The sequence below is a fragment of the Crassostrea angulata genome, chromosome 3, assembly GCF_025612915.1.
Source record: "Crassostrea angulata isolate pt1a10 chromosome 3, ASM2561291v2, whole genome shotgun sequence".
Lineage (NCBI taxonomy): Eukaryota > Metazoa > Mollusca > Bivalvia > Ostreida > Ostreidae > Magallana > Magallana angulata.
In genome coordinates, this window is record NC_069113.1 from 25,632,216 (window position 1) to 25,659,953 (window position 27,738).

The window sequence follows — 27,738 nt, forward strand, 5'->3', positions numbered from 1 at the left end:
TACTCAGGCGGCAAATAGCATCGTTTTTTAAAGTTGGGGAGGGGGATCATCCAAATATTCTCGACAAGCAAAACAAAACCATAAAAAACCGCCACGGGTTGGTGGAAAAAGAATGCACACAAAACCTTTGGCTTAATTGCGCCGATCGTGTAAATCGTAATCGTGTTGTTTAATTATTTCCTTCCTTTCACTTCAATTGTTTTATATGCTCACCAAAAAGTTGGGGGGGGGGGGGGCTACCTTAATTCACCTTTTTATATACTCAAATTAAGTTAACATTTTGCTGCGAGAAAAAGTCGGGGGAGGGGGAAGAGAGTGGACCGAAACCCCTTGGCTAGCGAAGACGTCCAAGGGTGAATATCATTCAAATGAACCACAGGGGCCAAGCCCGTTTTAACATTAATTTCAATGTAACACGGGCTTGGCCCCTGTGAAATGAACAAAGAAAAAGAAAACAAGACGAAAAGACAAATCAGAATAAATCATAATGAGATAGAATGTCCATGCAGGTATAATCATAATCTGTCTGTAAAGTTTTGATTATATGAACAGATGAAAAATGCACGACCACTTAATTTTCGGTTTTGTGTGTGATTTTATTTTCGCGCTGGTATAGGCTATATATAACCCCTTATTCCGTCAGACTCTTTAAAATCGATTCAAAATGTGAAATAAGAGATTAAGAATTATGATGTCTATCAATTTGAACCCATAACATTTGTTTGGTTGCACTTTTTTTATTGGGGGGGGGGGGTGGTATTTGATAACTAATTTTGAAACACCCTGTATGTTGTTGTTGCTGATGATGGTATCACGTGATCCGCGGAACAATTATCGATTGGTTAACCGTGTCAACATGATAATGATGGTGAAAGAAAAATGGCAACCAGCTAAAAAGATGTGTGATCATCACTAAATTTATACGTGTGTTTTACCTACAGGTACTCCAAGCACGTCACCTGTTTTCTATTCAAGGTAAGAATCCGAATGTGCATACGTATTGAGGTGCATGGCGCCATTGTCAAGTTACTTTGTGATTGTAGGCCTATGTGAAATCACCGATTATGGATATCGGTCTCGCGAATATTTACCGTAGGAGTTTATGTAACCATTTCTATAGGGCCTATATTAAATAAGGCAATGTAGATAAGTACCGCATGTGTTCTTAATTAATGTACATATAACGCACAAATTAGGTGATGTACACGTGCATTCAACCGGCTGTATCTGAAAGATGACCCCATGTGCGTCAGAGAAGCGGTTAAGAGTCGTGCACGTAAATTACGTAATTTTGTATGATTAAGATTAAGATATTTTAAATATGCGATGAAATAAAGAGTTAGATTGTATTGCATGTATGTAAAGTTTGTTAGATTATGTAATTTCAAGAGTTTTTTGTTTTATAGCCATCCGTTTTATGCACAGCTCAAAAATACTTAAATGAATAGAAAGATACTTGTATACTGTACTACTATTTAATTATTCGAGTGAAGGACACATTCTCAACATGGAAACATGGCTGCATATTCTAGTGGACCTGTTAATGTTATACTGAACTGTTACATGTGTGGAATCAAGAAATTTTTTCACAATTTCTTAGAAGTGTAAAGGACATTTTTTTTTGTTGGGGGAGGGGGATGGGGTCCAATGCCCTTTTGGGGTAATTTTCCTGTTTCTAGATCCCCTCTATACCTGGGCATGCTGTTATTACTTGGTAATGACTCATTGATATATTATATGAAACATTATATATTTATCATGATGATTTTCACCAAAATATTATATATATTTAAAAATATTTCATTTTTTATGCCAAACTTTCTTTTTGATGTAATATTAATATGTCAATTCAAACTGCTGTTTTTAATCTAGGCAGGGTTTAATTACCATTAATTCAGACACTGCATTTTGCCTACAATATAGGCTACATCACTGGCAGCATTAAATTCGGTTTCCTTTGCAATTCATTCTGGGCCTTTTTTCATTCAAAAACATATAGTAGTCAGATCATCCAAAAAATTTGATACACAGAATCGTTGATTTTATGTGCCATTTTTCACTTTGATCATTGATGTGCATATATGTATATGCTTTCTGCTTTCATCTTTAGAAATTTCATATTTTCTTTGCTCATTCTTGTTGTACCAAATTTTCTGTTCTACTTTCTTGTATTTATCAGATATGCTTAGCAACTAGGTAAAATTAATAAAAAAAATAATATAATTTTTTTTATTGTAATGTTAGTGTTTTAATTGGTATCGTTAAAACAACCTTGGGTTTTTACTTTTTGGAGTTCGAACATTTTTATGATCTTATGCCTTTACCTTACATGAAAACTATCAACATTGTGGTGAAAAAAAGTTGACTTCCTATAACAACGAAGACTCTTCCATAATGCAAAACATTGTTTACCTATACATATTTATTGTCTCTAGCTGGCAAAAAACAAACTCACACATCTTGTCATTCTTGAGCTTCCTAAATGCTCATTTGTTCAAATAATTTTTTAACCTTGATGCTTATATATATTATAAATTCCTTTTTGGTGTGACTTTTCCAAATGTGTCACATTCAATTTTGACAGCTGCAGCAGGGTAAAAACAATGCTGCCCCTGACCGTGCACTAACTGTTCAATTTGTCGATTCTGCCAATCAGTAATTAGTTGCTGGGACAGATTTACCTAATTTAAACAAGATTTCCGGTTATCAGTGACAATGACTTTTAAAATCTTTTTAATTTCTATGATCTGTCATTGATAAACTATTAAGTTTGTTATATTAACATGTACATGTAATTGCTTTTCAATATTTTATACTTAATATGTGAACACAAACTCAAAAGAACATTCATCACCAAGATTGTTCTATAAGATGAAACTTAATGCCACCCTAAACTTGTTGTGTAAATATAAAAAATGACTGCATACATGTTCAAATAAAATGCACAATATTAATTATTGTTCAGTCAGAACATTCCTGTTTATTGGTAACTCTGCCCCACCAGCCAATCAGACTCTAGTTAATTTAGTTGTGGTAAGAAAGTGGGTATATTCAGGTATTTTTAAAAAATTCTGTGCAGCTGTCAAATTGGAACGTAACGCAGCTCAAAGTCACACCACAAAGGAATCTATAATATATACTTGTATATTAGGTAAATTTTATAGGGGGAGCTTCAGTTGCACAAAAAAAGCCAACGTATCATGTAATGCAATAATTGATGTAGATAAATGAAAGATATAAATAATAGTATTTATGTGAAAGTCACTGCACTTTGTATATTAATTACTTACACACTACAAATTGTGAATTCTTATTATCAAATTTTTGGTAAAGCCTCTTCCAGAATTGCTGTTGAAACCAGTGTATGTAATTGTTATCTTATGATTATAAATCATCATGATTTAATCCTAACAATTCTTGATAATCAATGAGATAAAGGTACCATTAGGATTTGTCATATATTGTAGGCAGTCCCTGAGGTTCCCAATTTACCAATATCAATACTAGAATGAGTCACGGGGAAAGTTTTCTAAAGAGCATTCTTGGGAACCCAAATTTCTGTTCTATTTGATAATGATAATCAATCCCAGTCATAAGTAACCAAAAAACCCACTTTTGAACCTAGGAACTCTAGCTGACTCCATTTTAATCTGACATTATATTTATATGTTGGTATGTGCCATACACACGTATGCATGATGAAAAGAAAATTGATACATGTGTATTAGAAAATAATTTGCCAAATTAATGGCCATTGAAGGAAAATTTGCAGACTGTTGCTTCCTTTGCTGAAAGAAATTCTTGCCAATTAAAGTCTGAAAGAATGTAATGGTGATATTGAAGAGAATTTGTTAGAAATGGTCTGAACTGACAGGAAAAGTTAACAAAACTCGATCACCATATAGCTATAGAGCTGTGGAGGTTCACTTCCCTGCAACAGGATACAAAAGGGGAGGCAATTAGTTTAAACCCATTGTGTTCAATTCTTACTCATCAGTATTAAAGGCTTAATATATATTAGTTATAGAGAGTAAACTGAGGTATTTATGACAATTGATATTTTGAATGTGCATGTTTTTACCTGAAAATCTGCTCTTAGAGCTAGTTGTTAACTTACTTACAATAAGTTGGTGCTGTAAAATACAATCCAAATTCGGTTGATCGAAAATTTGTCGTAAGAGGAGAAATTACAAAATTATTAGGCATATGTTGTTTGAAAGTTGACAGGTATCGGTTTTAAAGATAGCTTATTTTGTATTTAAATTAGTATGTGATGATCAGACTGGTTCGAATACTGTGCCAGAGAGCTCATTTGGTAAAGCACTTGACTAGAGATTCAGCGGGTCCAGGTTTGAGTTCTGGTCTGGTCCATCATTATTCTCCAATTTAAAAAAAAAGTCAGTGATATCTGAAATCTGTCATTATTTTATTGTAATTGGAAGCTAGAATATGTATTAGGATAAGTACTGGCATCTAAAATATCCATTGATCAAGGAATGGTGTAGTGCAGGTGCATAGGCAGGTGCTGCTCATTGACAGCGAGGCTTTTGTCTTTAGTAAGAATTAGAGTTCATCAGTTCACACAGCATGTTTCCTTGTTGTTGTTACTGACTTCTGTATGAATTTTGGATGAAAAGCAAAACCCTTCAACAATTAGATGAGAAGTGATAATCATATCTCTCTCTCTCTCTCTCTCTCTCTCTCTCTCTCTCTCTCTCTCTCTCTTAATGACTATATTATTTTTAAAAAAATGAATCTGCTAGTATGTACTCTGCAAAGATTTAAATCTACATGTAATTGTTGATGTCCAATGGTTTTCTAAAACAAGACTTAAATTTCAGAAATTGATTATTTTTCTTGCCTTAATGATTGGCTGTGTGAATAGGATGGGTGTCAGATACAGATATTGACAAAGGAAATTAAACAATGGTATTGATCAAATGTTATTGATTTTTGTTTGTGTACAATATATTAATATGCTCAGAGAGAAAAAATACCTTTGTGCTCCTATTTTATTAAAGTTACAAATGAATTGTTTAACCAGTAGCAACTAGTGTAGTTCCTCTGTGCTGAAGATCGATTGGGTAACTACATATTGTATGCATATTCAATAGCTAGTAGTAATTTATGATTTTAATGACATTATTGGAGTTTCTGGTCATTTTGAACTTGATTTGTTTGATACATTGTATCATAAGTTTTTGTTTATATACAATACATTGAATATATATAATTTTGTGCAAATATGATTTTTGATGCCAGTACTTACTCTATTACAATCCAATTTAAGCAATAATTTAAATATGCATTAAGTTGACTTTGAGGTCAAAATGGCAAGGTGCAAATTGCCTTCTCATTGATATGATCACGTCTTTTTCATGATACATGTATGTAATGATACAAATTTTTTTCTGTTTGCATGTATTTCATCATTGCTTAATGTCACTATTAATTACTTTGTTTAATCATTAGCTATTGTAGTAGCTAGAGCTAGAAAAATCAACTTATTTGTAATACCATATTAGCATAGTGACAAGAGATGAATAATACATAGTGAATAATACATACCCTTTTCCATATCACAGCCAGTATCAGCCCAAGACTCCAATATCAGCCCGATCGAGGGATGATATTGGTCGAGGGCTGATACAGGCTGTGATATGGAAAAAGGGTATCTATTATTATATTTATTACATACTTTGTGATAAAATTAAAAAAAAAACCATCATCTTGAACAATTTGATTTTAAATATCATATGAGAGTATAGTCTCTACATGTATCAAATGAAAATATAAGATTTTTTTTTTACCTAACATGTAGCTACAGAACTGGAATTTCCCCAGCTTTAAAAATTAACTGCTCCAAAACATTTACTAGCATTTTAAGTTTTCAACTGCACTTAAAAATGTCAACTGTAACAAATGTTTTATTTCATCTGTAAACATGCTCAAATGCCGAAACGAAATAAAGGCAGAGGAGTTCTGCAAGGGGTGTGATAAGGATCCTAGAGGCCGATACATGTTTTGTAATGTCATCTGTATCACATATGCAAAGATACTGTATTTATTACTAAGTATGTAATAAATGTATTTATATACTTTATTAAAATTGAAGGTATAATGTCAATACTGTATACAGGTAAATATTCAACCCCCTTTTATTTTTTTGCCCCTTTTGTCCTCGCCAGCCAATTTAAGACTGGGCGAATTCCAATGTCTCAAATTATCTCTCATTAAACACAACTGTGTATGGGCAAATTCAAGATGGGCAAAAATAACCACATATACCGGTAGTTATACAGTGCTTAATCTGCAACATTTTTAGATCAATTTTTAAGAAAAAAAATAACATGGAGCAATATATGTTTATTGACATTATATGTAAAAGTTAATTTTACATAAGTTAGTATAAATTTCATTAAAGACTTATTCAATATTTGAGACTCCTTTTTTTTTGGGGGGGGGGGGGGGGATGGAGGGGACTACAGCTGGCTCAAAAGTAATTTGAGGGGGGGGATTGCTGCAGATACATGTAGTATTTTAACCACACAGGGAGAATTTTACAGACCATCAGTGACATTTATTGTCATTCTCTTGTTGCAGCTCAGCAAGCTGTTGGGAGAAAGCTGTACATCATTTGATGCATAGGGAGCCGTAATAACTGTAGATAAAAATTTCACAGGGGGGACTGATAACCTTTCCATGCTTCATCTTTTGCAGAAAATGCAAGTGATAACTGTATGAACTTTGCATATGTACATGTCAGACTCTGTCTTTCTCTATCTTGAATCCCTTATCATGATAAGTTGATAACACAATTTAATAAGAGCTTAAATCTTTCTATTGTTCAATGTTTTAAAAAAATTCGTAAACCTGAAGGGGTTTTGATAAACCATTCCAAACAGTCTTGCTTGTAAAAAAAATATCACCTTGCAAATTGAATGTGTCCTGAATGCATGTAGATGAAATGGAAACGCAGGAATCTTAGTCATTTGTGGTGGGCTGCAACTAGGGATTGATCACATGACCAGAGATCTTATTTTTTAAGGAGGGTGGGTAGGTCCTAAATCATTTATCTAAAGGATTATATTGACATTAAACAAATTTTTCCCCAGTTATGCAATCCAAGTATCCAATTTATAAGAAACAGTTTCATCTTATAGCTCCCAGTCCAGATATTTAATGGAACAATATTTGCTAATATGTTAATTTGTAACCGTTTGAGCCTAAGTTCCCATTGAATTATGTATGATAAATGCATGCTTCCTCGAGGTTCCGTATTGGACTGAATCACTGGAGTCATGCTATATGTGTCCGTGATGATGGTAGGGATTTGAAAAGTGACTAAGGGAAAAGCCTGACTGTGTGACTGACTCTACTACGCTACAATTACATTTCTATGGTCCCAATTATCAAGTGCATGCAGTCCCTGGCTGTGTTATGGATCCACACAGCACAGTGCAGTGTTGAGGTGGAGATATCCTGCTGTGCCGGAGTAAATAAAGAGCCAGAGTAGTGGTGGTCAATTCTAAATGACTGGGGATTCCTCATGCTGTATATACACCTATTGTGTGTATAAAGTAAATTAAGCACCTGTCTGGTCTTGAGCTTTCTGTTTGCAGCATGATAACATCGTAGTGTGTTTGTGTTTTCAATATGTAGGAGGAAGTTTACAGTGGATTGGAATTTTTCAGGGATGTGTCAATTTGTGTATTTTAAAGGTAGGCAGGCATAGTTGTTGATGGGGAAAATTAATTGTTAAAGTAAGGGCTGATTCACATTGAGAAATCCTGGCCTGTGTACTGAATTCTATATGTTTAGGTACGATGATTTCTATTCTTTGATTAATATTTATTCTTTCTCGACACTAAATTACTTACATCATGATAAATAAGTTCAAAATTAAAATTACAAGAAAAATTGTCTATCATAGTTTTTATGTTAAAAATTAGTTGTGAAGAAATTTAATAATGCTTTGCACATTAGACACAAATTGAACTTAATTGTATAAATATAATTTTTTTAACCAACCTTTGATTTATTTGCAGAGCTGTATTTGTGAGATATTTTTGGTGCATGTAATATTGTAGTAAGTTAGTCTTAAAGGGGCATGGTCACGATTCGTGTAAAAAATTATTTGTCCGATTTTATTGTTTACAATGCTTCAGTAAGGCATTTTTTAATATGCAACTAAAATTTGAGTATCATCCGTTGAGTTATAAGCGAGTTACAGAGCTTACAATTCTTTGCTATGTAAACAAAGCTTTTGTTTACATTTTGTATGTTGAAGTGAAAAAGAAGATGGAAAAATCAGCTTGAAAAAGATTTTTTACTGGTATATTGAACCTACATACACAAAAACAGGGCACGTTTACATGACAGAGAATTGTGAGCCTTGAATCTGGCTCAAACCTCTACATCTGACTCTCAAATGATCATTAGAAATACATCCCTAAAGCATTGTAAATAATAAAAACAGTAAAATTGAATTTGACCAAAACCTTTAATTGAAGCAGACATTTTTTAATGTCGGCAAATTCCTAATAAATAAATCATGACATCTCTTAGTGGCAATCTTGATCACCTTGTTGGGTATTAATTTACAATATGTGACGTGTAATGAACATTTTCTCTGTCACAATATGAATAGAAATTACTGACTATTCTGAATAATTGAAAATGTATTTGAGTAGTACAGAACATACACGTATATCTCTGGGACTCGTGCCTTGATCCATCTAGTCAACTTTTTGAGATGGGAAAAGGAGAATTGTAAAGAAAATATTTTAAGAGTTTGTCCCAAGGTATTTGCACAGTACATTTGGACGATTTTAAATGAAAAATTTCCTGAGGTTCAGGAGAGCATCGTCATCGCATATATTTTTCAACGTGAACCATGCAGTCTTTGTCCTATTGTTGCTATAACAACACGGTTCTTATAAAGCTTTTTTTGAACGTGAACTTTAATTAGTCTTCGCAAACAAGTTTATTGGAAGTAAATCGTAAAATAAAGTTGTTGCAAATAAAAGTTGGTTTACAGCATCTTCATTGCCACATTATCAATTTTCACTCAGAAAAAAACAGATTTCTTATGGAGATTTATAATGGGAAATATTTACATTTTTCTCCATTCAAAAGCCACTTGGAATGCCTCGCACAGTTTCTTCAGTATAACCAAAAAACTTGGAAGATAGTTCCCTATCTATATATTCATATATTCCCAGATCGTATAAGGAATCTAGCACAGTCTAGCACTTGCCGTTAAAACATTTCTTTTCATCGTTAGATATTTTCCTGTAGCCAACTAGCATAATTATTCATTAAAGAAAATTATTAACCTATGAAAAAGAACATTTTTAGTTTCAAGTGTCTGTGATGTATGATTTTAAATAACTCATCATACAGTAGTACTAGCTTTCTCTGTCCCAGTCAGACTTAATTAGTTGATAATCTTTCTGCCTCGCAGTTAATTCTATCTTGCTCCGAGACAGTTATTTTCCCTATCTAGCTTCCAGAGAGTCCATTCTTTGTCAGTCCATTCCCTATGATCATGATAATTCCCGATGATCTGTTCAGTCAGTCATTGCCTCTATCTGTTTCCCTGACTGTTTTATTCCTGTAAGCTCCCCAGACACTTTAAGAAAGGGTTGGCTGTACCTCTAACACTGCAGATTCCTGCATATTGTGTCCTTCAGGCTGTTACGGTTTGTATCTGTCACTAAAACAGTTACTGGACCTATCTGTAACTCGGAGAGTTACTGGACTTGCCCATATATGCCTTAAGGCAGTTACTGTCCCTATCTATCAGTCTGGTAGTTACTGATCAAGTCTATTCCTCAGGTTGTTACTGCTCCTATCTTTCACTCATCAAATAACTGCCCCTATCACTCACTCAGACAGTTACTGCCTTTTACCTGTGCCTTGGCAGTTACTGCCCCTACCCTTTTCTATAACTGGGAGAGTTATTGCCCCTTCATTCATCTGTCACTCAGGATTTAGTGCCCCTTTTTGTCCTCCTTATAATCACCGGGTATACACAAATAAAGGATTTTTGATATTTGTGCTGTTGGCAGAATTTTTCTGGTTTTGTCAGAAAGTTATTGATTTATTAACCAAGCATCATGATACATGAATTTTTATCACAAATAATGGGAGCACAGGTGTTTAGGCCTATTAAAAAAAAAATTGTGTTTAGGGCAACACTGATGAAAAAATTAAGTTAGGTAGGTAGGGATTTTTTTTATTTTATCATATTTTTTTCTGCATGAATCCTAAGAATGTTTGTTTGTGTCATATTTAATAATGGGTTTTTAAGAGAAATAATAGAAAAATCACAATTGGATAAAAAAAAGACATCTAAAAATTGTAGAATCGGGGCATTTTTGTAGGTGAGGTCGGGTTACCCTAAACACACAACTTTTTTTAGGCCTTACTGTTTATAAGGAGAAAACAAAATCTAGATGGTTTACATGCTGTGTGCATTTATAATTGCAAACTTGCATTTGATTTGTTAAGAGATAAAATTGACAATATGTTACACTGTTCAATATACACAAAGAAAAATTATATCCAGTTTCAAGGAAAATAATCCAATTCTAAGAAAAGAAATAAAATTAGTCCAGTCTATTATCTCCTTGTATCGAATCTTTCATATGGCTGGTTGAGTAGCTGAAAGCCAGAGAGGTAGTGACAGCTCATCCGCTTCTTTGGAAGTTTTCTTTTTTTCTATTTTGAAGAGTTATAAGGCAAGCTTTTATATAAATCATCAACTGAAATGAAATTAGGCTCATAATTACTTTGTATGAACCAAATTGATTTTAATTAAGACTTGTATATTGATTACTGTTTACAGTGCATGGGTATAAGTGATGAAAAAATTGTGCACAAAATTGTCTTAGAATGGTATTAACAGTCGTGTCCATGCACAGACTGTCAATAGTTTTATCATTTAAAACATTAACCTATAAATCTCACTGTTTTTGGTACATTTCAGATGTTTTCTAGATAGAAACACCTTTCAATGGCTAAGGTCACTGAATTCCAGTGGCAAATACCTGTACCAGAGTTGTTACAGAAAGGAGCTGTGTTTGATAGATGGGATGAGGTTAGTTTACACAGCAATTAAAGTATATCAGAGGCCTTTTTTGATTGCTTGTCACAAAATTTAAATATGTTATTTTTTTGTTTGCATCAGTTGTTTTTTGTGATTCAATTTTTTTTTTAGATCAATACCGGATATGATTGTTGCATACTGTATTTATGTTGATATGAAAGTGATTGCAATGAAAGCAAATATTAGATCATCCAATAATGATCAGATATATGGTAAAGTACATACATGATTTATGTGTATCAAATCATTATTTTGTATAAAGCATTTTGTGTGACATTACTAATTTTGATACATATATATGGGGTCTAGAGATAGAGATATCTCATGTAGTCGGATACTCCAAAATCATTTTTTTTGTACTCTTTAAATTTCGATGTATGTATTTTTACCAGCTAGTGCAACCTTAAAAAGTTGATGTTATATAAGCTACTGAATAGTGAATAATATTCTCATCCAAAACAAAACCCTGACTAGAAACTACTCGGTAGCTTTTCAGATATTTCTCTTTCATTTACGAAGGCCGGTGTCTGCGCGTCTTTTGCTAGTTTGGATGTTCAGCATGTGTTTTATATACAACAGTGTTTATTTTTCTCCCCAGGAATCTGCTACTCTTGAACCAAAATGCACAGTCAAGGTGGATGAATATGGTTTCTTCATCAACTGGCAAAGTGCAGAGCGAGTAAGTTCATCTAGTTTGTACAAGAAAGTTGTCAGGTCATGATGCATTATTTACCAGTTATAGTCTCATCATTTATAAATGTGACAAAAAAGAGCTTGCTTTTTCAGAAGTTTTGCCTTTAATTAAATTTAAAAAACTCAACATCAGATACAAGTATGAGTTTTTGATGTATTTATAAATGGGGATAATAAAATGATCAAACCAATTTGTTTGTTGTTGAATCTTCTTCTAAATCATTTCACCATTCCCCCCTTCCTTCATTTAGGCCGGGTGATAAAAGTGATGTGGTAAAAACACTAACATGAAAGCATTATTGTACCAATATAATTAAGAGAAATGACTTTAGAGATGATAAATATAGGTTCAATATCAGGTGTAATTGTATTGGTTAGAACAATGCAAATTTAGCTGTTTCTGACAGAGAGAACAAAAAAATTTTGCCAGGCAAAATCTTCTGACTGACAGCTCTATTATTAAAAACTCATAAGGACAGAACTAGCCTAGAAGTCTAGCATAAGGGGACACCAAGGATTGGATATCCTCATCTTTGCATTTTTGTCATCTAGGCCTAAAAAAAAGTTGTGTGTTAAGGGTAACCCGACCTAACCTACAAAAATGCCCCGATCCTACCATTTTTAGATGTCTGTTTTTATCAGATTGTGATTTTTATATTATTTCTATTAAAAACCCATTTTTAAATATGACTCAAACAAACACTCTTAGGATTCATGCATAAAAAATATGATAAAATAAAAAAAAAATTCCTACCTACCTAGCCTAATTTTTTCATCAGTGTTACCTTAAACACACAATTTTTTTTATAGGCCTTATCTATCTATAAGAGAATCATTAAGTACTTGTTCAAAAAGTATTGCTTCTTAATGAATGGCGGTCATTGCTAATGAATTGATGAATGATGGTCATTGATAATAAATTGGAATGTAAAGATTGGTTACACCATGTAATTAAGCACAGCATCCCTTGATCTGTTTAATCTAATCAAACAAAAAAAAAAAAGATATTAATTTTCTGAAAGAAGTCTTCATTGAAATTGAAATGCACATTTAACTACCTTGTCGGGCAAAATTTGACAGAAAACACCTTCTTATCCTGTCAGTGACTATGAATGTCATATATCCCAGCAAAAGTTATTTCTCTTACCAGAGAGCCTGTGCACCTTAAATGGCCATTCTTTTTATCATAGCAGCGAAAAGATGAGGTTAATGAAATTCATATTTGATGTTCTGATCTAAACTATTAGGAATATATGATTTCTTTTATTGTAGGATGGTCAGGTTTTGGAAATATCACAGGTTAATGACATTCGATTAGGACTGGCTCCCAAGATAAACGTAAGTAACTAGGCATTGGACATGAAACACACCTACTGTTTCTACATTCTATACAGAGGATCCTGCATGATCTAAATAATTCAAAGTAATGAAGATATTCAACAGTACTTACTCCAGAGTAGCTAACTTTTGGGGGGAAAAGGGGTGGGAGCATGGGGTAGGTTAATTTTCATGGAATATTCAAAATACACAAATTTTGGTTGAGATATATTATATCTTGGAAAGATGACATTTTAGAAGTAATATGTATTTCTCATGTTCATTATTTCACATATAAAAAATCATAAGCATTGATGAATACAATAGTTATATCAAATTTTACATTATGTGTGATTTTTCTGTTTTTCATGAAGAAATATAAGTACATGTAGTTTAAAATTTTGGCAGCAACATGTGTTATGTTATATGATTTATAAACAGGGCAACTAATAATTGTGACTATAATTATTATTTAGATAACCCTCTTTTTTTTATATACATTTAGTACACTTAAAGGGGCATGGTCATGATTTTGGCCAAATTCTATTTTTCTGTTTTTATTATTTACGATGTTTGAGGAATGCATTTCTAAAGATCAAATAAAATTTGAGAGTCAGTCGTTGAGTTATAAACAATATACAGGGCTCACAATTCTTTGTCATGTAAACAAGGCTCATGCCCTGTTTTTGTTTACATAGGTTCGATATACCATTAAAAATCTTTGTTCATGCTGATTTGTCTATCTTCTTGTTCGTTTGAAACATAAATAAACAGGTCCTAACATTTATCACATTTATTTTAAGTCTTAAACTGAAATTTTCACTTCAACCTTCAAAATGTAAACAAAAGCTTTGTTTACATAGCAAAGAATTGTAAGCTCTGTAACTTGCTTATGATCAAGGAATAACACTCAAATTTTGGTTGCGTATTAAAAATGCCTTACTGAAGCATTGTTAACATTAAAATCGGACAAATAATTTTTGACCAAAATCGTGGCTATGCCCCTTTAAAATACATACTGTTGTTTCATTGATATTCAAGGGTATCAATTTTTCGTGGATAAAGTAAAAATCACATTTTAAAGGATACGTAAATTCGTGACCAATGACCCTTATCAATACAAAATGTTAATAAAAATTGCACTTCAATGAACATTTAATTTCGTAGTTCAACTAAACGACGATATCCACGAAAATTGGTATTCAACGAATATTGATGAAACCACAGTATTTGATTATCATGTAGTTTGTAAAACAGGGGAAACAACTGTGTAGTTATGTCATCTGTCACTCATCATGACATTTGTAGCAATAGCAGCCTGTTTTTAGATTAAAAGACCATGTAGCCACAAGGGGAGAATATAATTTAGAGCAGAGCTAGCTAGTTACATATTACTTGGAATAACAGAGAACTTCAATCCTCCCCCCATTTTTTATCGTCTGTAATCTTGTCAATCCATATTCTAACAGCATTACCATCGTCAAGAGAAGTCAGGGGAAAAATTTTATTGATATATAGAATGGCTGCCCTATAGGATATGAAAACCAAATGAATGCATACAGCTATGAACCTTCGGTGCTCTATGCTCCGAGTTTTGTAGACAGTCAGATTATCACAGATGATGAATTTGACCTTGAGTGATTTGTCTTGGCTGTCCTGCAACATCACCATCCATCAGGGGGCTTCCAACTTACTTAGTCAGCCATTAAAGCTCAGCCTCCTAATAGCTCTAAATATGTCATTGGCCGCCATGAAATCGGAAAGGTTTTTGTTGCATGGCTGCTGCAGCTAATTGTTACTCAAACCCCTCCTGGGAAATCAGTCAAGTTAAATTTATCCCACTCCACACGATGGAGATAGCAAAACAGTGCATCATAAAAGAGTGAAAAGAATTTTATTTGAATCAAAATAAGGGTGCTTAGGGTATATCTTTGACAGACTTTATGATTATATGGTACTTATGCAGCGGAATTAATTATTTGTAAGACTAAAGTGATTTTTAAATTGATCTGCCTAACAATATGAATCAGTCAGAATTAATTTTATTGCATTCAAAGACCAATTAATGCCTCAGTATTAGAAATGGATTGATAAGCATGCAGCAGTGATTATCCAAAAAATATCTTTGTTTAAGTCGTAAATCTATGTTCATTTAATATGTTATCAAATTGAAAATTCTAGATTAGACATTCTGGGTAATATTGGTAATAGGATAACAATTATATGAGAAAAAATGCTGAATCTATTTTTTTAGGCTTTTTATATCTGGACAGCCACTGAAAGTGATCTGTTTTATTTTAAGATCAGGTAAAAGTTCAGAGATGATTCAATGTCAAGTTTTTTTCCCCACTAAGTTATTCCCTAGAAGAGGCATAAATTGTATGCTTTTGATAGCTTATTAAAATAATTGTATTTACTGGGCTAGCCTAGGGTAATAGATTTATAATTTCTGCATTTCTTTTCAAAACCATGACATTATTTGTTAGGATAATGTTTTCATGAGTGGGAGGTAACAGCACGATATTTCAGATACTGGTAGGTGGTCCTACGCAATGAATGTGAATGAACGGTCATTGGATTGATGTTCAATAATCTCTTTATTATACATTCATGCACTGTTGAAGGATTGTATTTCTAGTACATGTATTGGAAATGGTTATTGGACTTTCTTGTTATAGTTGCTTTATTACTCACTTCTGTGTGAATAACAATGACATATATACATGTAGTGTATATGTATAACTACATTGTACATGTATTGAAAATAGTACCAGTACATGTACATTGTAATTGTCTCCTGAAACAGGATTACTGTATAAAAACCTGTATTGCTAGCTGGTAGACAAAAGGATGATATTTACACCATACAGATATCATGATCATTTTTTTTTTGAAAAGAGTCTGGATGGTCAATATATTATTTACCGGTATCCATCAGATCTTAAACCCTAAAATAGTAGATATGACATTTTTAGCCATAAACTGTCAGTTATAGTCTTTCCCAAGGATATTCATGCAGCACATTTGGATGATTTTTAATAAAAATACACATACATGTGAAAGAAGTGCATTTGAAATAGATGAAAGGGAAAATATTCAAGATAATAATAATGTTATTAACTTATTATCAATTTTTTTTCACTTGGAGAAATTCACAGGAACAAAAACTTATTTCTTAAGAAGATTTATGATGGGGAATGTTGACATCTTTTCTCCATTTGGAAGTTACTCTGAATACCTCGCAATTTTTCAACTTTGTCTGTTGCAATGCAGAACTCCTGTAGACATCACATTTTTTAGCTGTGTACTGAATCCTGATAAGCCAGAGGGGGTATTTCAAAGAAGAAATCTTAGAAATTTTTCCTATGTTTGAATGAACAGCGTTTGAACCCTGAGGTATTTACAAAAATCGAGTAATTAGGCAACATGTGAATCAAGGATATCTTGGGACAGAGTGTAGTAAAAGAAATTTTCCAGTGTTTTAAATGTTTTCCTATATTTTTACATAGAGCTCTTCTTCTCAAGGAGGTTAATATAGTCTTAAAACAGCCATGACCATTGAGCCATCTTAAATATTGCATCAGAATAAAAGTGTTTTTAAACATGCAGTTGTCAGTGTATGTAAGAGTTTAATATTGTGATCCTAGGATCCCCGGACCTATGCTGAGATAGAACAGAGAGGGAATGGTAACCTGGAATGGAGGACAGTGACAATATGCAGTGGGCTGGACCTAGTCAACATCAACTACACCCCCATGATAGCTGCTGACCCAGACACTGCAAGGGTAGGTTCATCAAAGGGAGGTCCAATTACTGTGGCATTTTCACCCTATGCCATCTTCCCTTTACTGTCATTACCAGCATTTGTTTGGTTTGGGGGGTTGTTTTGCCCTTCAGATGGAAGATTAATAGAATCATTCATTATTACGAGTGTGGGATAGTGAAATTCCACCGAGGGGACAAGATTCATGGTCTAGGACGAGGCTTTGCTGAGTCCTAGACCGTGAATCTTGGCCCCGAGGTGGAATTTCACTATCCCACACGAGTATATAATGAATGATTATTTTTTTCGCATTATATTACCTTAAAAATGATGTTTGACAACTTTCTGTTATGACGTTCAAAAGATTACTTTCGGTATATCCCTCCACGTGCTTCAAATAGTGCAAGTCAAAATGATAGCATACAACAGTTTTTTAATTAAAAATATGATAAATTGTAATTAAATAAGCAACACAATTACTTAATTGATAATCTCAATGCACCATTTTACATTTCCCTACAGCAGACAACATTTGTTTACCTTTTAAAACGGCGTAGTAATACACAGTGTAAGACAGAAAAATCTCACACTGCTGTCTCACACCGGACAAACCGATCTCACACCGGTGATAATGCGAGAAAAGGGTGTATTTTTTGTCTGTCTTTCTGTTTTAATTGTCAGTCCTTCTGTTTACAACTCTAACTTGCATCATAGCTAAAAGGAATGTCAGAGATTTTCAAGAATTAAGGTAAAAGACTGGTTTAGTTCAAGGTCATTTGGAAAGTTCAAGGTCAAATTGATATTAATCATTTTATTGGTTCCTTACTACACTACATTATGTGGCCATGGCCATAACAAATGCATAATTCATCTTCCAATCTTGTCATTATTAATCCCATGAAGATTGTCAATAGCTACAGGTGTTAGGATTGGGGCATGATATTTTGTCCTGTCTGTCCATCTGTCTCTGTCTTTCTTTCATTGAAAACTCTAATATTTTGCTATAAATTTTGAACTGTGGAGGTTTAGCAGATAAACTGTACAAGGTTGAACAAACTGCCCCTTCCAAATGTACTCAAAATAAAATACCCTTTATGTGTTTTACAGGTATGGTATGAATGTCTAAGGAAGCTGACACCCAATACCAAAGCAAACAACATTTGTCCAATGACTTCATTGAAGAAACAGTATGTGTGAAATTCTCTGTACTAATTAAATACACATTTCTTCTCTGATTATTAAAAGATTAACTGCTCTGACTACTATTGAGGCCAATTAATTCATATCAAATTTTGTTATTGTATATATGTGATGTATGTTACTTTCATAACACTGGATGCAATTTTATATATACCAGTAAATGAATATAATTTCTCTGTCTTGCAGGAATAAGATAACATATTGTATTACTGTAAATTCCTTATATTACGCGAGTACCTTATTCCGCGACCCCCCTGGTTTGTATCAAATCGCGAGAATATAAAACCGCGAACGTGGAATTTTGCTCTTTATTTCTTATAGTTCACAACTCTCAGAAAATAATGGCGAGATTATAAAATCCGCGAATATGCTTCTCGCGATTTTACGCGGAAATTAATTAATCGTGTTTAATTAGGAATCTACAGTATTCAATTTTTACCATTTATAGAGTGATTCTGGCATCAAGTATTTTTAGAAAATTTAGGTACTCTCAAAAAGTAGCTTGAAATACTGGTGCCATTATATGTTTTTGTATGAAATTCAAATGTTTGATTATTGAAAATTTTGTCATAGAAATTTGATAGTTGAAATTTTGATTTTTTTTCATTGCCCTAAAAACTCTACCTTTTGAAATATTTTAAATCAAAAGTTTTGTTTTGTCTTTATTTTACTAAGTGTTCAATATATATGAAATTGGTAAGAATTTCAAGTCCTAAGTGATTCCAAAGCTTAACCAGTCATACTTGAAAAAATTTAGTTGTATGATGTTGAAAAAGTGCAAGTAGAGTGGGTTGTAGGAGTCATGAAATGGCCTCACAGTTTCTGGTTTCAACTGCTCAGTAATGACTGGAGGAACCCCACTAATGTCTGTTTTGTTCAAGCGAAGGCAGTTGTTGACATTTGATTGACTGTCAAAGTGGTCACATGTATTTTGGGGGGAAATTTACACTAATTAAACCGCATAAAATGCCCCCTGTATATAACAGTTTTTGAAGACCCATCCACTTATTTAATTATGCTAGTGCCTATTGTTTGACTCTAGAAAAAGCATACTTCACCATCAGTGTACTTAATAACCAATTTTTGAAATAAATACCAAAAAGAAAAATTAAGATCAAAAGAGTTTCTTAGACTTCAACTTCATTGTATTTTGTTGATATTAATACCAGAACTTTGATGTGGTGGTACATATTTCTAGATAAATAGATAGATATAGGAACATATTGTAGATATATGTATGTGGGTATACATATTGTATATAAATATGGCTAAATATGGTATATGGATATGAGTACATATTGTACATAAATATGGGTACATATTGTAAGTAGATATATATATATGGGTTCATATTGTAGGTACATATGGGTACATATTGTCACTAAGATTGATATTGCAGATTTGCTGGCCATCAGATCAGATCAAATAATTATTTTCTGCCAGCTTCAAAATAGTTTTCATCGAGACATCAGTAATCAGCCATTGTCATTTTGACAGCTGCAAAGTTTCAACAGTTCAAACAATGTGAATCCATGACCCACCCACCCACCCATTCTGTCTTCTGACAGAGAACGAATAGAGTAGAAAGATCATGGTCAGCAGGTGATCTAAGGAGTCCTTTCAAACCCAATATTGTAATAAATTACATTAAACAATTGCTTTCATAAAGATTTGATGAAAATCCCAAACCAATAAGTGGTATATATATTAATAATGACGATATTAAATTCAGTGAAGAATGATAGAGATATTTATATATATAAACTTGAGAGGGTCTGTTTACAACGGCTTTTCTCATTGCCTCTGGCACTCTGGTCGCTGTCAGCTCTTCGTATACATATACAGCTACTGAGGCAGACAGGGATCAAATGCTGATCAATTTGTTTTAGGAAAAAGATGGCATTAATTTCCCGTAAGAATGGACAGTGATGGAAAATATTTGATGCTTGATTAATGAGAGATGATTTTTGCTGGGATCTAAGAGGGTTTTTATTCTGTCAGTCGTGATTTTGTTAGGCCACATGACAGCGGAAGATATATACCCATTCTTCTAAGTCATAGAGGCATGCAATTTCATTAAAAGAAGTTTATTAACAGCTATAAATACCAAGTGTGATGAAAAATCAGAGGATTACTTCTCAAAATCTTATGTTAGACAAATTATGGATAAGAAAATGTCAACTTTATTTTAAAAAAAAAAATGGTGATTTTGTATCTTAGCTAAAATATTTCTTTTAAAAAAATTAAATGGGAATGTCATGAATGTTTGATGGATCTTGGAGTTCTGAAATACATGTATTTGGAAATGTAAATTTTTAAATATGTATGGACTTATTTGCTGACTTCACAATGCATGGCTAGCGCCAAAAATTTTGTTTAAGACTGCAGCATAATAGTCATGAAATTTATACAAAAAATTAATAATTAACAAATAAAACCATTATAATTGATTCAGTGTATGAAATCTGAAAGATTAAGTCACACCAACACTGTGAAGTTCTGTGTTTCAGATATGTTTGTACCATTGATATGGCCATTTAATGCAATTATCAGAACATTTGGATGATCAGCCCACTCAACTCTGGTCAGGGAACTTGATTGAGCCATCAAAAGGGTGAAATACGATTTGCTCGAAATTGATGAAGTATTAGAAGACTTTAGAAGCTTTATAATTTAATTGACTTTATTGAGGGCATATTTTAATTTACTGCAAGAGTTCCCCCCAGAGTCTGAATGGCATTTACAGTGTCTATCAGTTTAGAATGATTTTACCAAGATTTTCTCTAGTTTTCAGGCCTTTAGCTTTTTTATGGTCACAGAGATAATTTCCCATGGCATATAACTTTGGTGACCAAACACTGACTTGGACTTAGTGACTATAGTTCATCAAGAACTACAAAAATATCTACCATTGTGTGACTCTAAAGTAATTCATTTACATTGTACCAGAACTTTTAAAGGTTCATTAACTCTTACTGTTAGTAACGTACCAATATACAGTCAAAATTTGTTATCTTGAACTAGATGGGACTTTGTAAAAACTTAGAGATATCTGTGTATTCGAGATATCGAGGATAAAATACTTAAAAAATTAGTGGTTGGGACTTAAAAATTACATCGATATATCCGTTGTATTCGAGATATCAGTGTTCGAGATATCGAAGTTCAACTGTAGTATATTAAAATTAATGATCATGTACATGATTGTATGTATAAATGTATGTACTGGAAACCAGTAAAATAGTACGTTGTAAAGGAAGTACCAGTACTGTTTATAAGGAGATTTTTACCACCATGTTATTTTGCTCTCAATTAAAATTATTTTAATTTAAAACCAGACTTTTATTAACCTAAAAAATTTTGAAAACATTCCAAAATTCTTTACAACAACACAGTATACAGTATCAATTTAAGCTTGAAATAGTTGAGAAGAGATATTTTGTTCTAGCAGCACTCTAATCAGTCTAGGTTATTTCTATATATAGTTTTGTGTCCATTTCCATCCATCCTGTTAAGATGTCTCTGAATGATATTGCAGAATTTAATTAACAAAATGAACTCGGTTGTTTTGGGATTTCATTTTATTTTTGAAAACGTAGATTAATGATTTTCACTCCTCATGTATTAATTGTCTGCAATCTGAATTTCTTTCATGTCTCGCTGAACATGGTCCCCGATAACTCATTAATGTAAAATAAGAATATCCAACCTTTGATCGGCACCTATTAATTGATTTCTTTCTCTGCATTTCAGCTGGTTAAAGCTTTGCTTGCTGGTCAATCCAAAGGGGAACATTCCTGTCAAAAGGTGCGTCATTGGGGATTTTTGTTGTTGTTGTCCTTCTAGAAACGTTGCAACTTGTCCTCTACAGGTCGTAAAACTTAAGACCCATCATTATTCTGTATTTATAAGGTAATATCCTTCGGGATCGCCCATTACTCAGTCATGTCCTGTGGGTAATTAATTTGATCAGGCCTATTTACCATAATGCCAGCCATGCTCCAAATGTTGGAACAGTATAGCTCATTGGGTGTAGATACCGGTATATTCCAGTCCAAACTATACAATTGAAATTCATTGACTTTAAAGATGCAATCAAATAGCCTCCTCTGTGGTTCTTTAGTTGTTTTATCCACTGACCTACCCATAGCTTTAGATATATGGTAGGCAGCTCAAATTTGAACCAGAAAGAAAATATTATTAATAATCGATTTTGCCCATAAGCAAAAAGATACAAATATGAAAGAAATTTTAAAAATTCTATGCATATTTCATCATCAGTATTCAATCAGTCCCACAATTCATTACAATTGGATGGAGCAGTTGTAAAGAAAGCAGTCTTCATCAGGAATCAGAAAAGCAATTGTGAAAATGCTAGAAAAAAATCTATTAATAACCACAATCACCTGATTTATTGACTGTTCTCAACGTATTCACACACAGCAAGTCTCCCCCATCAGCCAAGGAAAATTGTTTTCTAATTTGCGACATCTGCAAGTCAATTTTTATTTACATCAACTTGGGCCTCAATTCTAAGATCAATAAACTAAAGGGCGAAACTTGAAAAAAAACAGCAAAAAACCCACACAGAATGTTTGTCTGTGTATCCATATCCATTTTTGCCCAGATTAGCCTCTGGTCTGTTTATAGCTGCTTGCAGACCTTGGAATGGACATGCACTGGCAAGTCAATAACTGGCTTTGATGAGAATCAAACAGCCTCTTATAACGACTGTCACTGCCAGCAACCATTATTAATGGCAACCGTCATGAGCCCTTTGTATTGTTGATTCTTAGAAGTTGCTATGCTGTTTATTACCTTGTTTTCCTGTATTAGGCCTGATCACTTTCAGATTTAAATTCCTTTTAAGCTTGAAGGCTGTTTGACTTTTTCAATTCAAAGAAGTATTCTATTGATATTGTTTAGAAGAATTCAGTATTTCAAAAATAAATTATTTACGATCTTTCAGAAATGTTAAGCTCTGTTATACATGTATTTGTTAAACTCAAGTTTAGAAAACTAGATTTATGAAAATGTAAATGTTTTTAATCATGTGAATGAAGTTCAAACATGCTTGACATTTATCTAAGTCAATGTTTGGTTTTTTAGCATCACTAGAACGTTTGCCTCAGGAAAGACAGAGAAGATGATTATGCAGTGTCTGATGGACCTGGGTTTACCCGGAGGAAAGGTTGATAATAATTTATTGTCAAACACACAGTAACATAAACAATAGCTGAAAAATGGTTATTGCCAATATTAGACTACTATGTATTTTTGATTTTTTGCTAAATAGAGCTCTGGACAAAAATGTAGGATAATATTCATATCAACCAATAAACAATAGCTGAAAAACAGTTATTGCCAATATTAGACTACTATGTATTTTTGATTTTTTGCTAAATAGAGCTCTGGACAAAAATTTAGGATAATATTCATATCAACAAATAAACAATAGCTGAAAAACGGTTATTGCCAATATAAGACTACTATGTATTTTTGATTTTTTGCTAAATAGAGCTCTGGACAAAAATGTAGGATAATATTCATATCAAAAATCTCAAACATTTGGGGATATTTTTCACTGAGATATTTAATTTATGTAATTTGGGGCTAGAAAAATCATATTTATTAATTAAGTGGATCTGATTGTAAATTTTCAAGTCCTTTTCAGACTGAACTACAATGAATGTAAAAGTTTTTGCAACTGAATATGATGTACATGTATATAGAGACAATTCAGTTGTCGGTTTATATTTGTTAATGATTTATTTTTATTTGTAGAATGATGAGATAGATCCTAAACTTTTTACATTTGACAAGTTCTATGAATTATATCACAAGATTTGTCCCAGGACAGACATAGAGGACCTATTTCGTGAAATGTAAGCAGTATTTGCACTAACCAACTACTATTCGTGACGACTTTATTCTGTTATTTACAGGAGATAATCTGGTTTGCATCATTTAACTTTCTCGACCAAACCATAGGCACACCCGTTTTGGCTATGACAAAATTTTATTTGCAGTGAGAAATATTCGCAACAACGAGGCTCAAACCTTGCGAGAATTTTTTGCACGCGAATGAAAGTTGGTTTACAGTATTTTATTTCTATCCACTTAATTAAGGGAGAGTCATAAAATATGCACACTAGATTAGTTGAATTTATAGCGCATTAGCTTATTACTTATATCTGCAGTTTTGTATTTTTCCAAATGCCAAACAAGAAAAAAAAATTTTTGTTATATGTTTTAGAAATTAAATGCATATTACATTGAAGGTGTATATAAATAGTGCCTGTTTAGGAGGGTAAGAGTTGAAATTGACACCCCGAGAAAACTATTGTCAACCGACGCGAAGCACTATTTATTTTATTATACTGAATGTCTGAGTTTAATAGAAAACTTTGCTACTTTTATATATGAATGATGGGAATTTTTTGGTGAACCATACGCGCATAGTTTACGTGCATGTAAGAATTCGTTGTGTTACCCGTTGCTAAGTGTATTGTTAACGCTGAGGGTAATAGAACGGATTATCAACTGCTTCTAAACCAATCAGATTTCAGTATTTAAGGTGAAAGTATAATAATATACAAATATTGACTGGGGTTGAGGGCAACATTGATTATATTAGCCCCCGAGGGACGAAATATTGCCCGACGCGAAGCGGAGGGCAATATTTTCGTCCCAAGGGGGCTAATATAATCAATGTTGCCCGAAAACACAGTCAACATTTGTTTTGTTATATGAAGAAACAAACCAAAATTTAAGAAATTAATTGAAAACAGATCGCCGTAATTTTCTCAGCTCAACAAAGAATTCACGAATTCAATTTTGTGCAAAGTTCATTTCCAAAATATCCTCAGCATCAAACGGTCACTTGTGATATTCCGCCGACCGTAAGAATTATCAGACAGGTGTTCTACCTGATTTTACTTCACAGTAATTCGCAAATCCTTATATCCGTTATGATAGCAAACCGTTGAATTGCGCGTTCGTTGTTTACTTGCCTTGACTGACTGTCTATTATGACGTCACCTTGTTTTGGAGTCGCGAAGAATTATTTACGTCACCGTTTACGAATCAACAAATCAGAGGCGATTATTTGAAATAGAGGGAATGTTCTCTAGATATTATTCCTAGCCGGTCAATATCTAAAAAATATTGACCGGTCAATATTTTTCGGAGGAGCTGATATTACAATTATTGACTATTCGTCTATATAGAGTTATATAGTGAGAATATACTACTGAATATAACAAAAGACAATATTGTACAGAAACCTTTTGATCTTCTTTTGCAGAGCTGGTAGTGCCACAAAAACATATCTCACTGTACCTCAATTAATAGATTTCTTCAATGAGGTAACTATAAGATATTAAAATTTTTGTCTTTGTTCATAAGTGTTTGTGAGATACTTGCATAAAAAAGAAAAAAACAATACATGTAAGTATCTCACAAAATCTCTACAAAATAGAAAAAAAACAATACATGTGTTCACATATTTTATTTTAGAGACAGAGAGATCCCCGATTAAATGAAATCCTATTCCCACATTATAACAAGAAAAGAATTCTGCAGATTATCCAGAACTATGAAAAAGATCCAGAATATGTTAAGAATGGCAAGTATTCTATTCTGTGAGAGTGACCTGCACGAGCTGACAGGGAATGAGAGAGATATGACCTCTTTGAAATTTATGTACATGTACCTCAAAAAATCATTGGAAGAAATATCATATCATTAGTGTGTGTGTGTGTGTCTCTCTCTCTCTTTCTCTCTCTCTCTCTCTCTCTCTCTCTCTCATACACAGTGATTTGCCTTTGTAATGATGGTATTCTTAAATGAGATTTGAAGGAGTAAATGTAATACCATATTATATTAATTCTGCTTTCAGAATGGTTAAGTTCCGATGGGTTTTGTCGCTATCTGATGTCAGACGAGAATGCCCCCGTGTATCTTGAGCGGCTGGACATCTACATGGACATGGATCAGCCCCTGTGTCACTACTTCATCAATTCCTCCCACAACACATATCTGACCGGACGACAGTTCGGTGGACGCTCCTCTGTAGAAATGTACAGACAGGTGCTGCTAGCAGGGTGCAGGTGAGTGGTGATTCATTTGGGTACAGATTTGGAAATTAATTGCCCCTTGTTTAAATTTTATGTAAATGATTGATTAGTTACCGCTGTAATTGAAAAACCTCAAAGACCTCTGGGCTAAGGGGAACATTATTGTAAAATTGGTCTAATAAAGTGTATATAAACACATTTGATTTAAAAAGAATCCTGAAATTTCCATATGCATAAAAATCCATACATATGGCTGAGTCTTATTCAGAGAGACCCCCACTCAGTATTTTGTATTCTGTTGTTGTTATTTGAATCATTAAACCCCTTTTTGTTACAGGAGTATAGAGTTAGATATTTGGGATGGAACCAAAGAAGAACAGGAGCCCATTATCACACATGGAATGGCCATGTGTACTGATATCCTCTTTAAGGTACTTCTTTTTCAGCAGAGACCTGTACCCACCTCCATCAGCTTTCCTCAAGTCATTACTCAGCCTCAAGTTCTCAAGTCCTCAAGTCATTACTCAGCCTCAAGTCCGAGTTTTCAATTTATTGCACTTTTCCTTTGAGGGTTTGAGTTGAGGACTGAGCCGAGTGATTTGAAATATTGGTGATGGTGGGGTCTAATGTATTCCCTCCACTACAAAATAACATACTGTATACAGGGTTATTTTTGCTCCATGTAATTTTCTCCCTTCTACACTTGCAAACAGTTTGCCTCCTCTTGAATTCGCACAGACACAGTTGTTTTAAAGAGAGATCATTTGAAACATTGTAATTCAACCAGCTTTAAATTCGCCAACTGACAACAAAGGCGAAGGGGCGAAAATAAAATGGGGGACGAATATTTCCCTGTATAAAGTATCCTGAAATAATGATTTTAAAATTTTGATCCAACTATTAAAGTATTCAACTTTTCATCTTTTAAAACCTCCACATTTTCAATGCCAAGTATATGGTGTTTGTAGGATGTTATCCAGGCAATAGCAGAAACAGCATTCATCACCTCCCAGTTTCCTGTCATATTATCATTTGAAAATCACTGCAGGTCTGTATCACATATAGTGTATGTTCAGCATTCAAGTTTTCAGATTTTACCAGTACTTGGGATAAACTGTCTCAAGTTATGTTTATATATTGTATAATGTAGGCAGAAATTCAATTTATTTTCTTAAATGTAATATTGTCTAAAGATTAAGATAAGTAATATGTTTTTTGTTGTAAATCGAAATGAGGAAAGTATTTAATTCCATTCAAACTGAATAAAAGACTGTGTGATACTAATAAGTAAGTATCATACTTACATGTATGTATCTATCCTTATTGATTGACAAGGTATTGTAGTGCAACATGTGATGGACAAACATTATCTCTCGTTTCAGTAAACCGCAACAATACAAAATGGCCAAATACTGTGAAGAAATTTTTGGAGACATGTTGTTAAAGAAACCATTGGACAGTTGCCCAGTAAGACCAGTTTTTGTAAATTGTAATTTTTGTTTTTATGGTAATTTTGTTAATTGTATTTTTTAATAATTAGCTTTTTGGCTCAGTATTACAGATTAATAGAAATT

The 27,738-nt window shown here is 33.2% G+C and overlaps 1 protein-coding gene across 5 annotated transcripts in view; it reads left to right on the forward strand.

Annotated features, from left to right (window-relative positions):
• Positions 1 to 837: 837 nt before the first annotated feature.
• Positions 838 to 27,738, forward strand: part of LOC128176147 (1-phosphatidylinositol 4,5-bisphosphate phosphodiesterase beta-4-like) — a 43,822-nt gene continuing 16,921 nt past the window's right edge. For 4 of the 5 annotated variants that reach the window (XM_052842246.1, XM_052842248.1, XM_052842249.1 and 1 more), the window contains exons 1-15: positions 838 to 975; positions 10,994 to 11,104; positions 11,712 to 11,792; positions 13,079 to 13,144; positions 16,771 to 16,908; positions 17,994 to 18,073; positions 21,840 to 21,893; positions 23,196 to 23,277; positions 23,871 to 23,971; positions 25,393 to 25,453; positions 25,605 to 25,713; positions 25,987 to 26,197; positions 26,502 to 26,595; positions 27,133 to 27,212; positions 27,547 to 27,631. In XM_052842246.1, the coding sequence (XP_052698206.1) occupies positions 11,021 to 11,104; positions 11,712 to 11,792; positions 13,079 to 13,144; positions 16,771 to 16,908; positions 17,994 to 18,073; positions 21,840 to 21,893; positions 23,196 to 23,277; positions 23,871 to 23,971; positions 25,393 to 25,453; positions 25,605 to 25,713; positions 25,987 to 26,197; positions 26,502 to 26,595; positions 27,133 to 27,212; positions 27,547 to 27,631 (1,326 nt within the window). In that variant the 5' untranslated portion in view covers positions 838 to 975; positions 10,994 to 11,020. Of the gene's footprint in view, positions 976 to 6,546; positions 7,722 to 10,993; positions 11,105 to 11,711; positions 11,793 to 13,078; positions 13,145 to 16,770; positions 16,909 to 17,993; positions 18,074 to 21,839; positions 21,894 to 23,195; positions 23,278 to 23,870; positions 23,972 to 25,392; positions 25,454 to 25,604; positions 25,714 to 25,986; positions 26,198 to 26,501; positions 26,596 to 27,132; positions 27,213 to 27,546; positions 27,632 to 27,738 lie in introns of those variants that run through there. The other variant, XM_052842247.1, reaches the window with a different exon arrangement.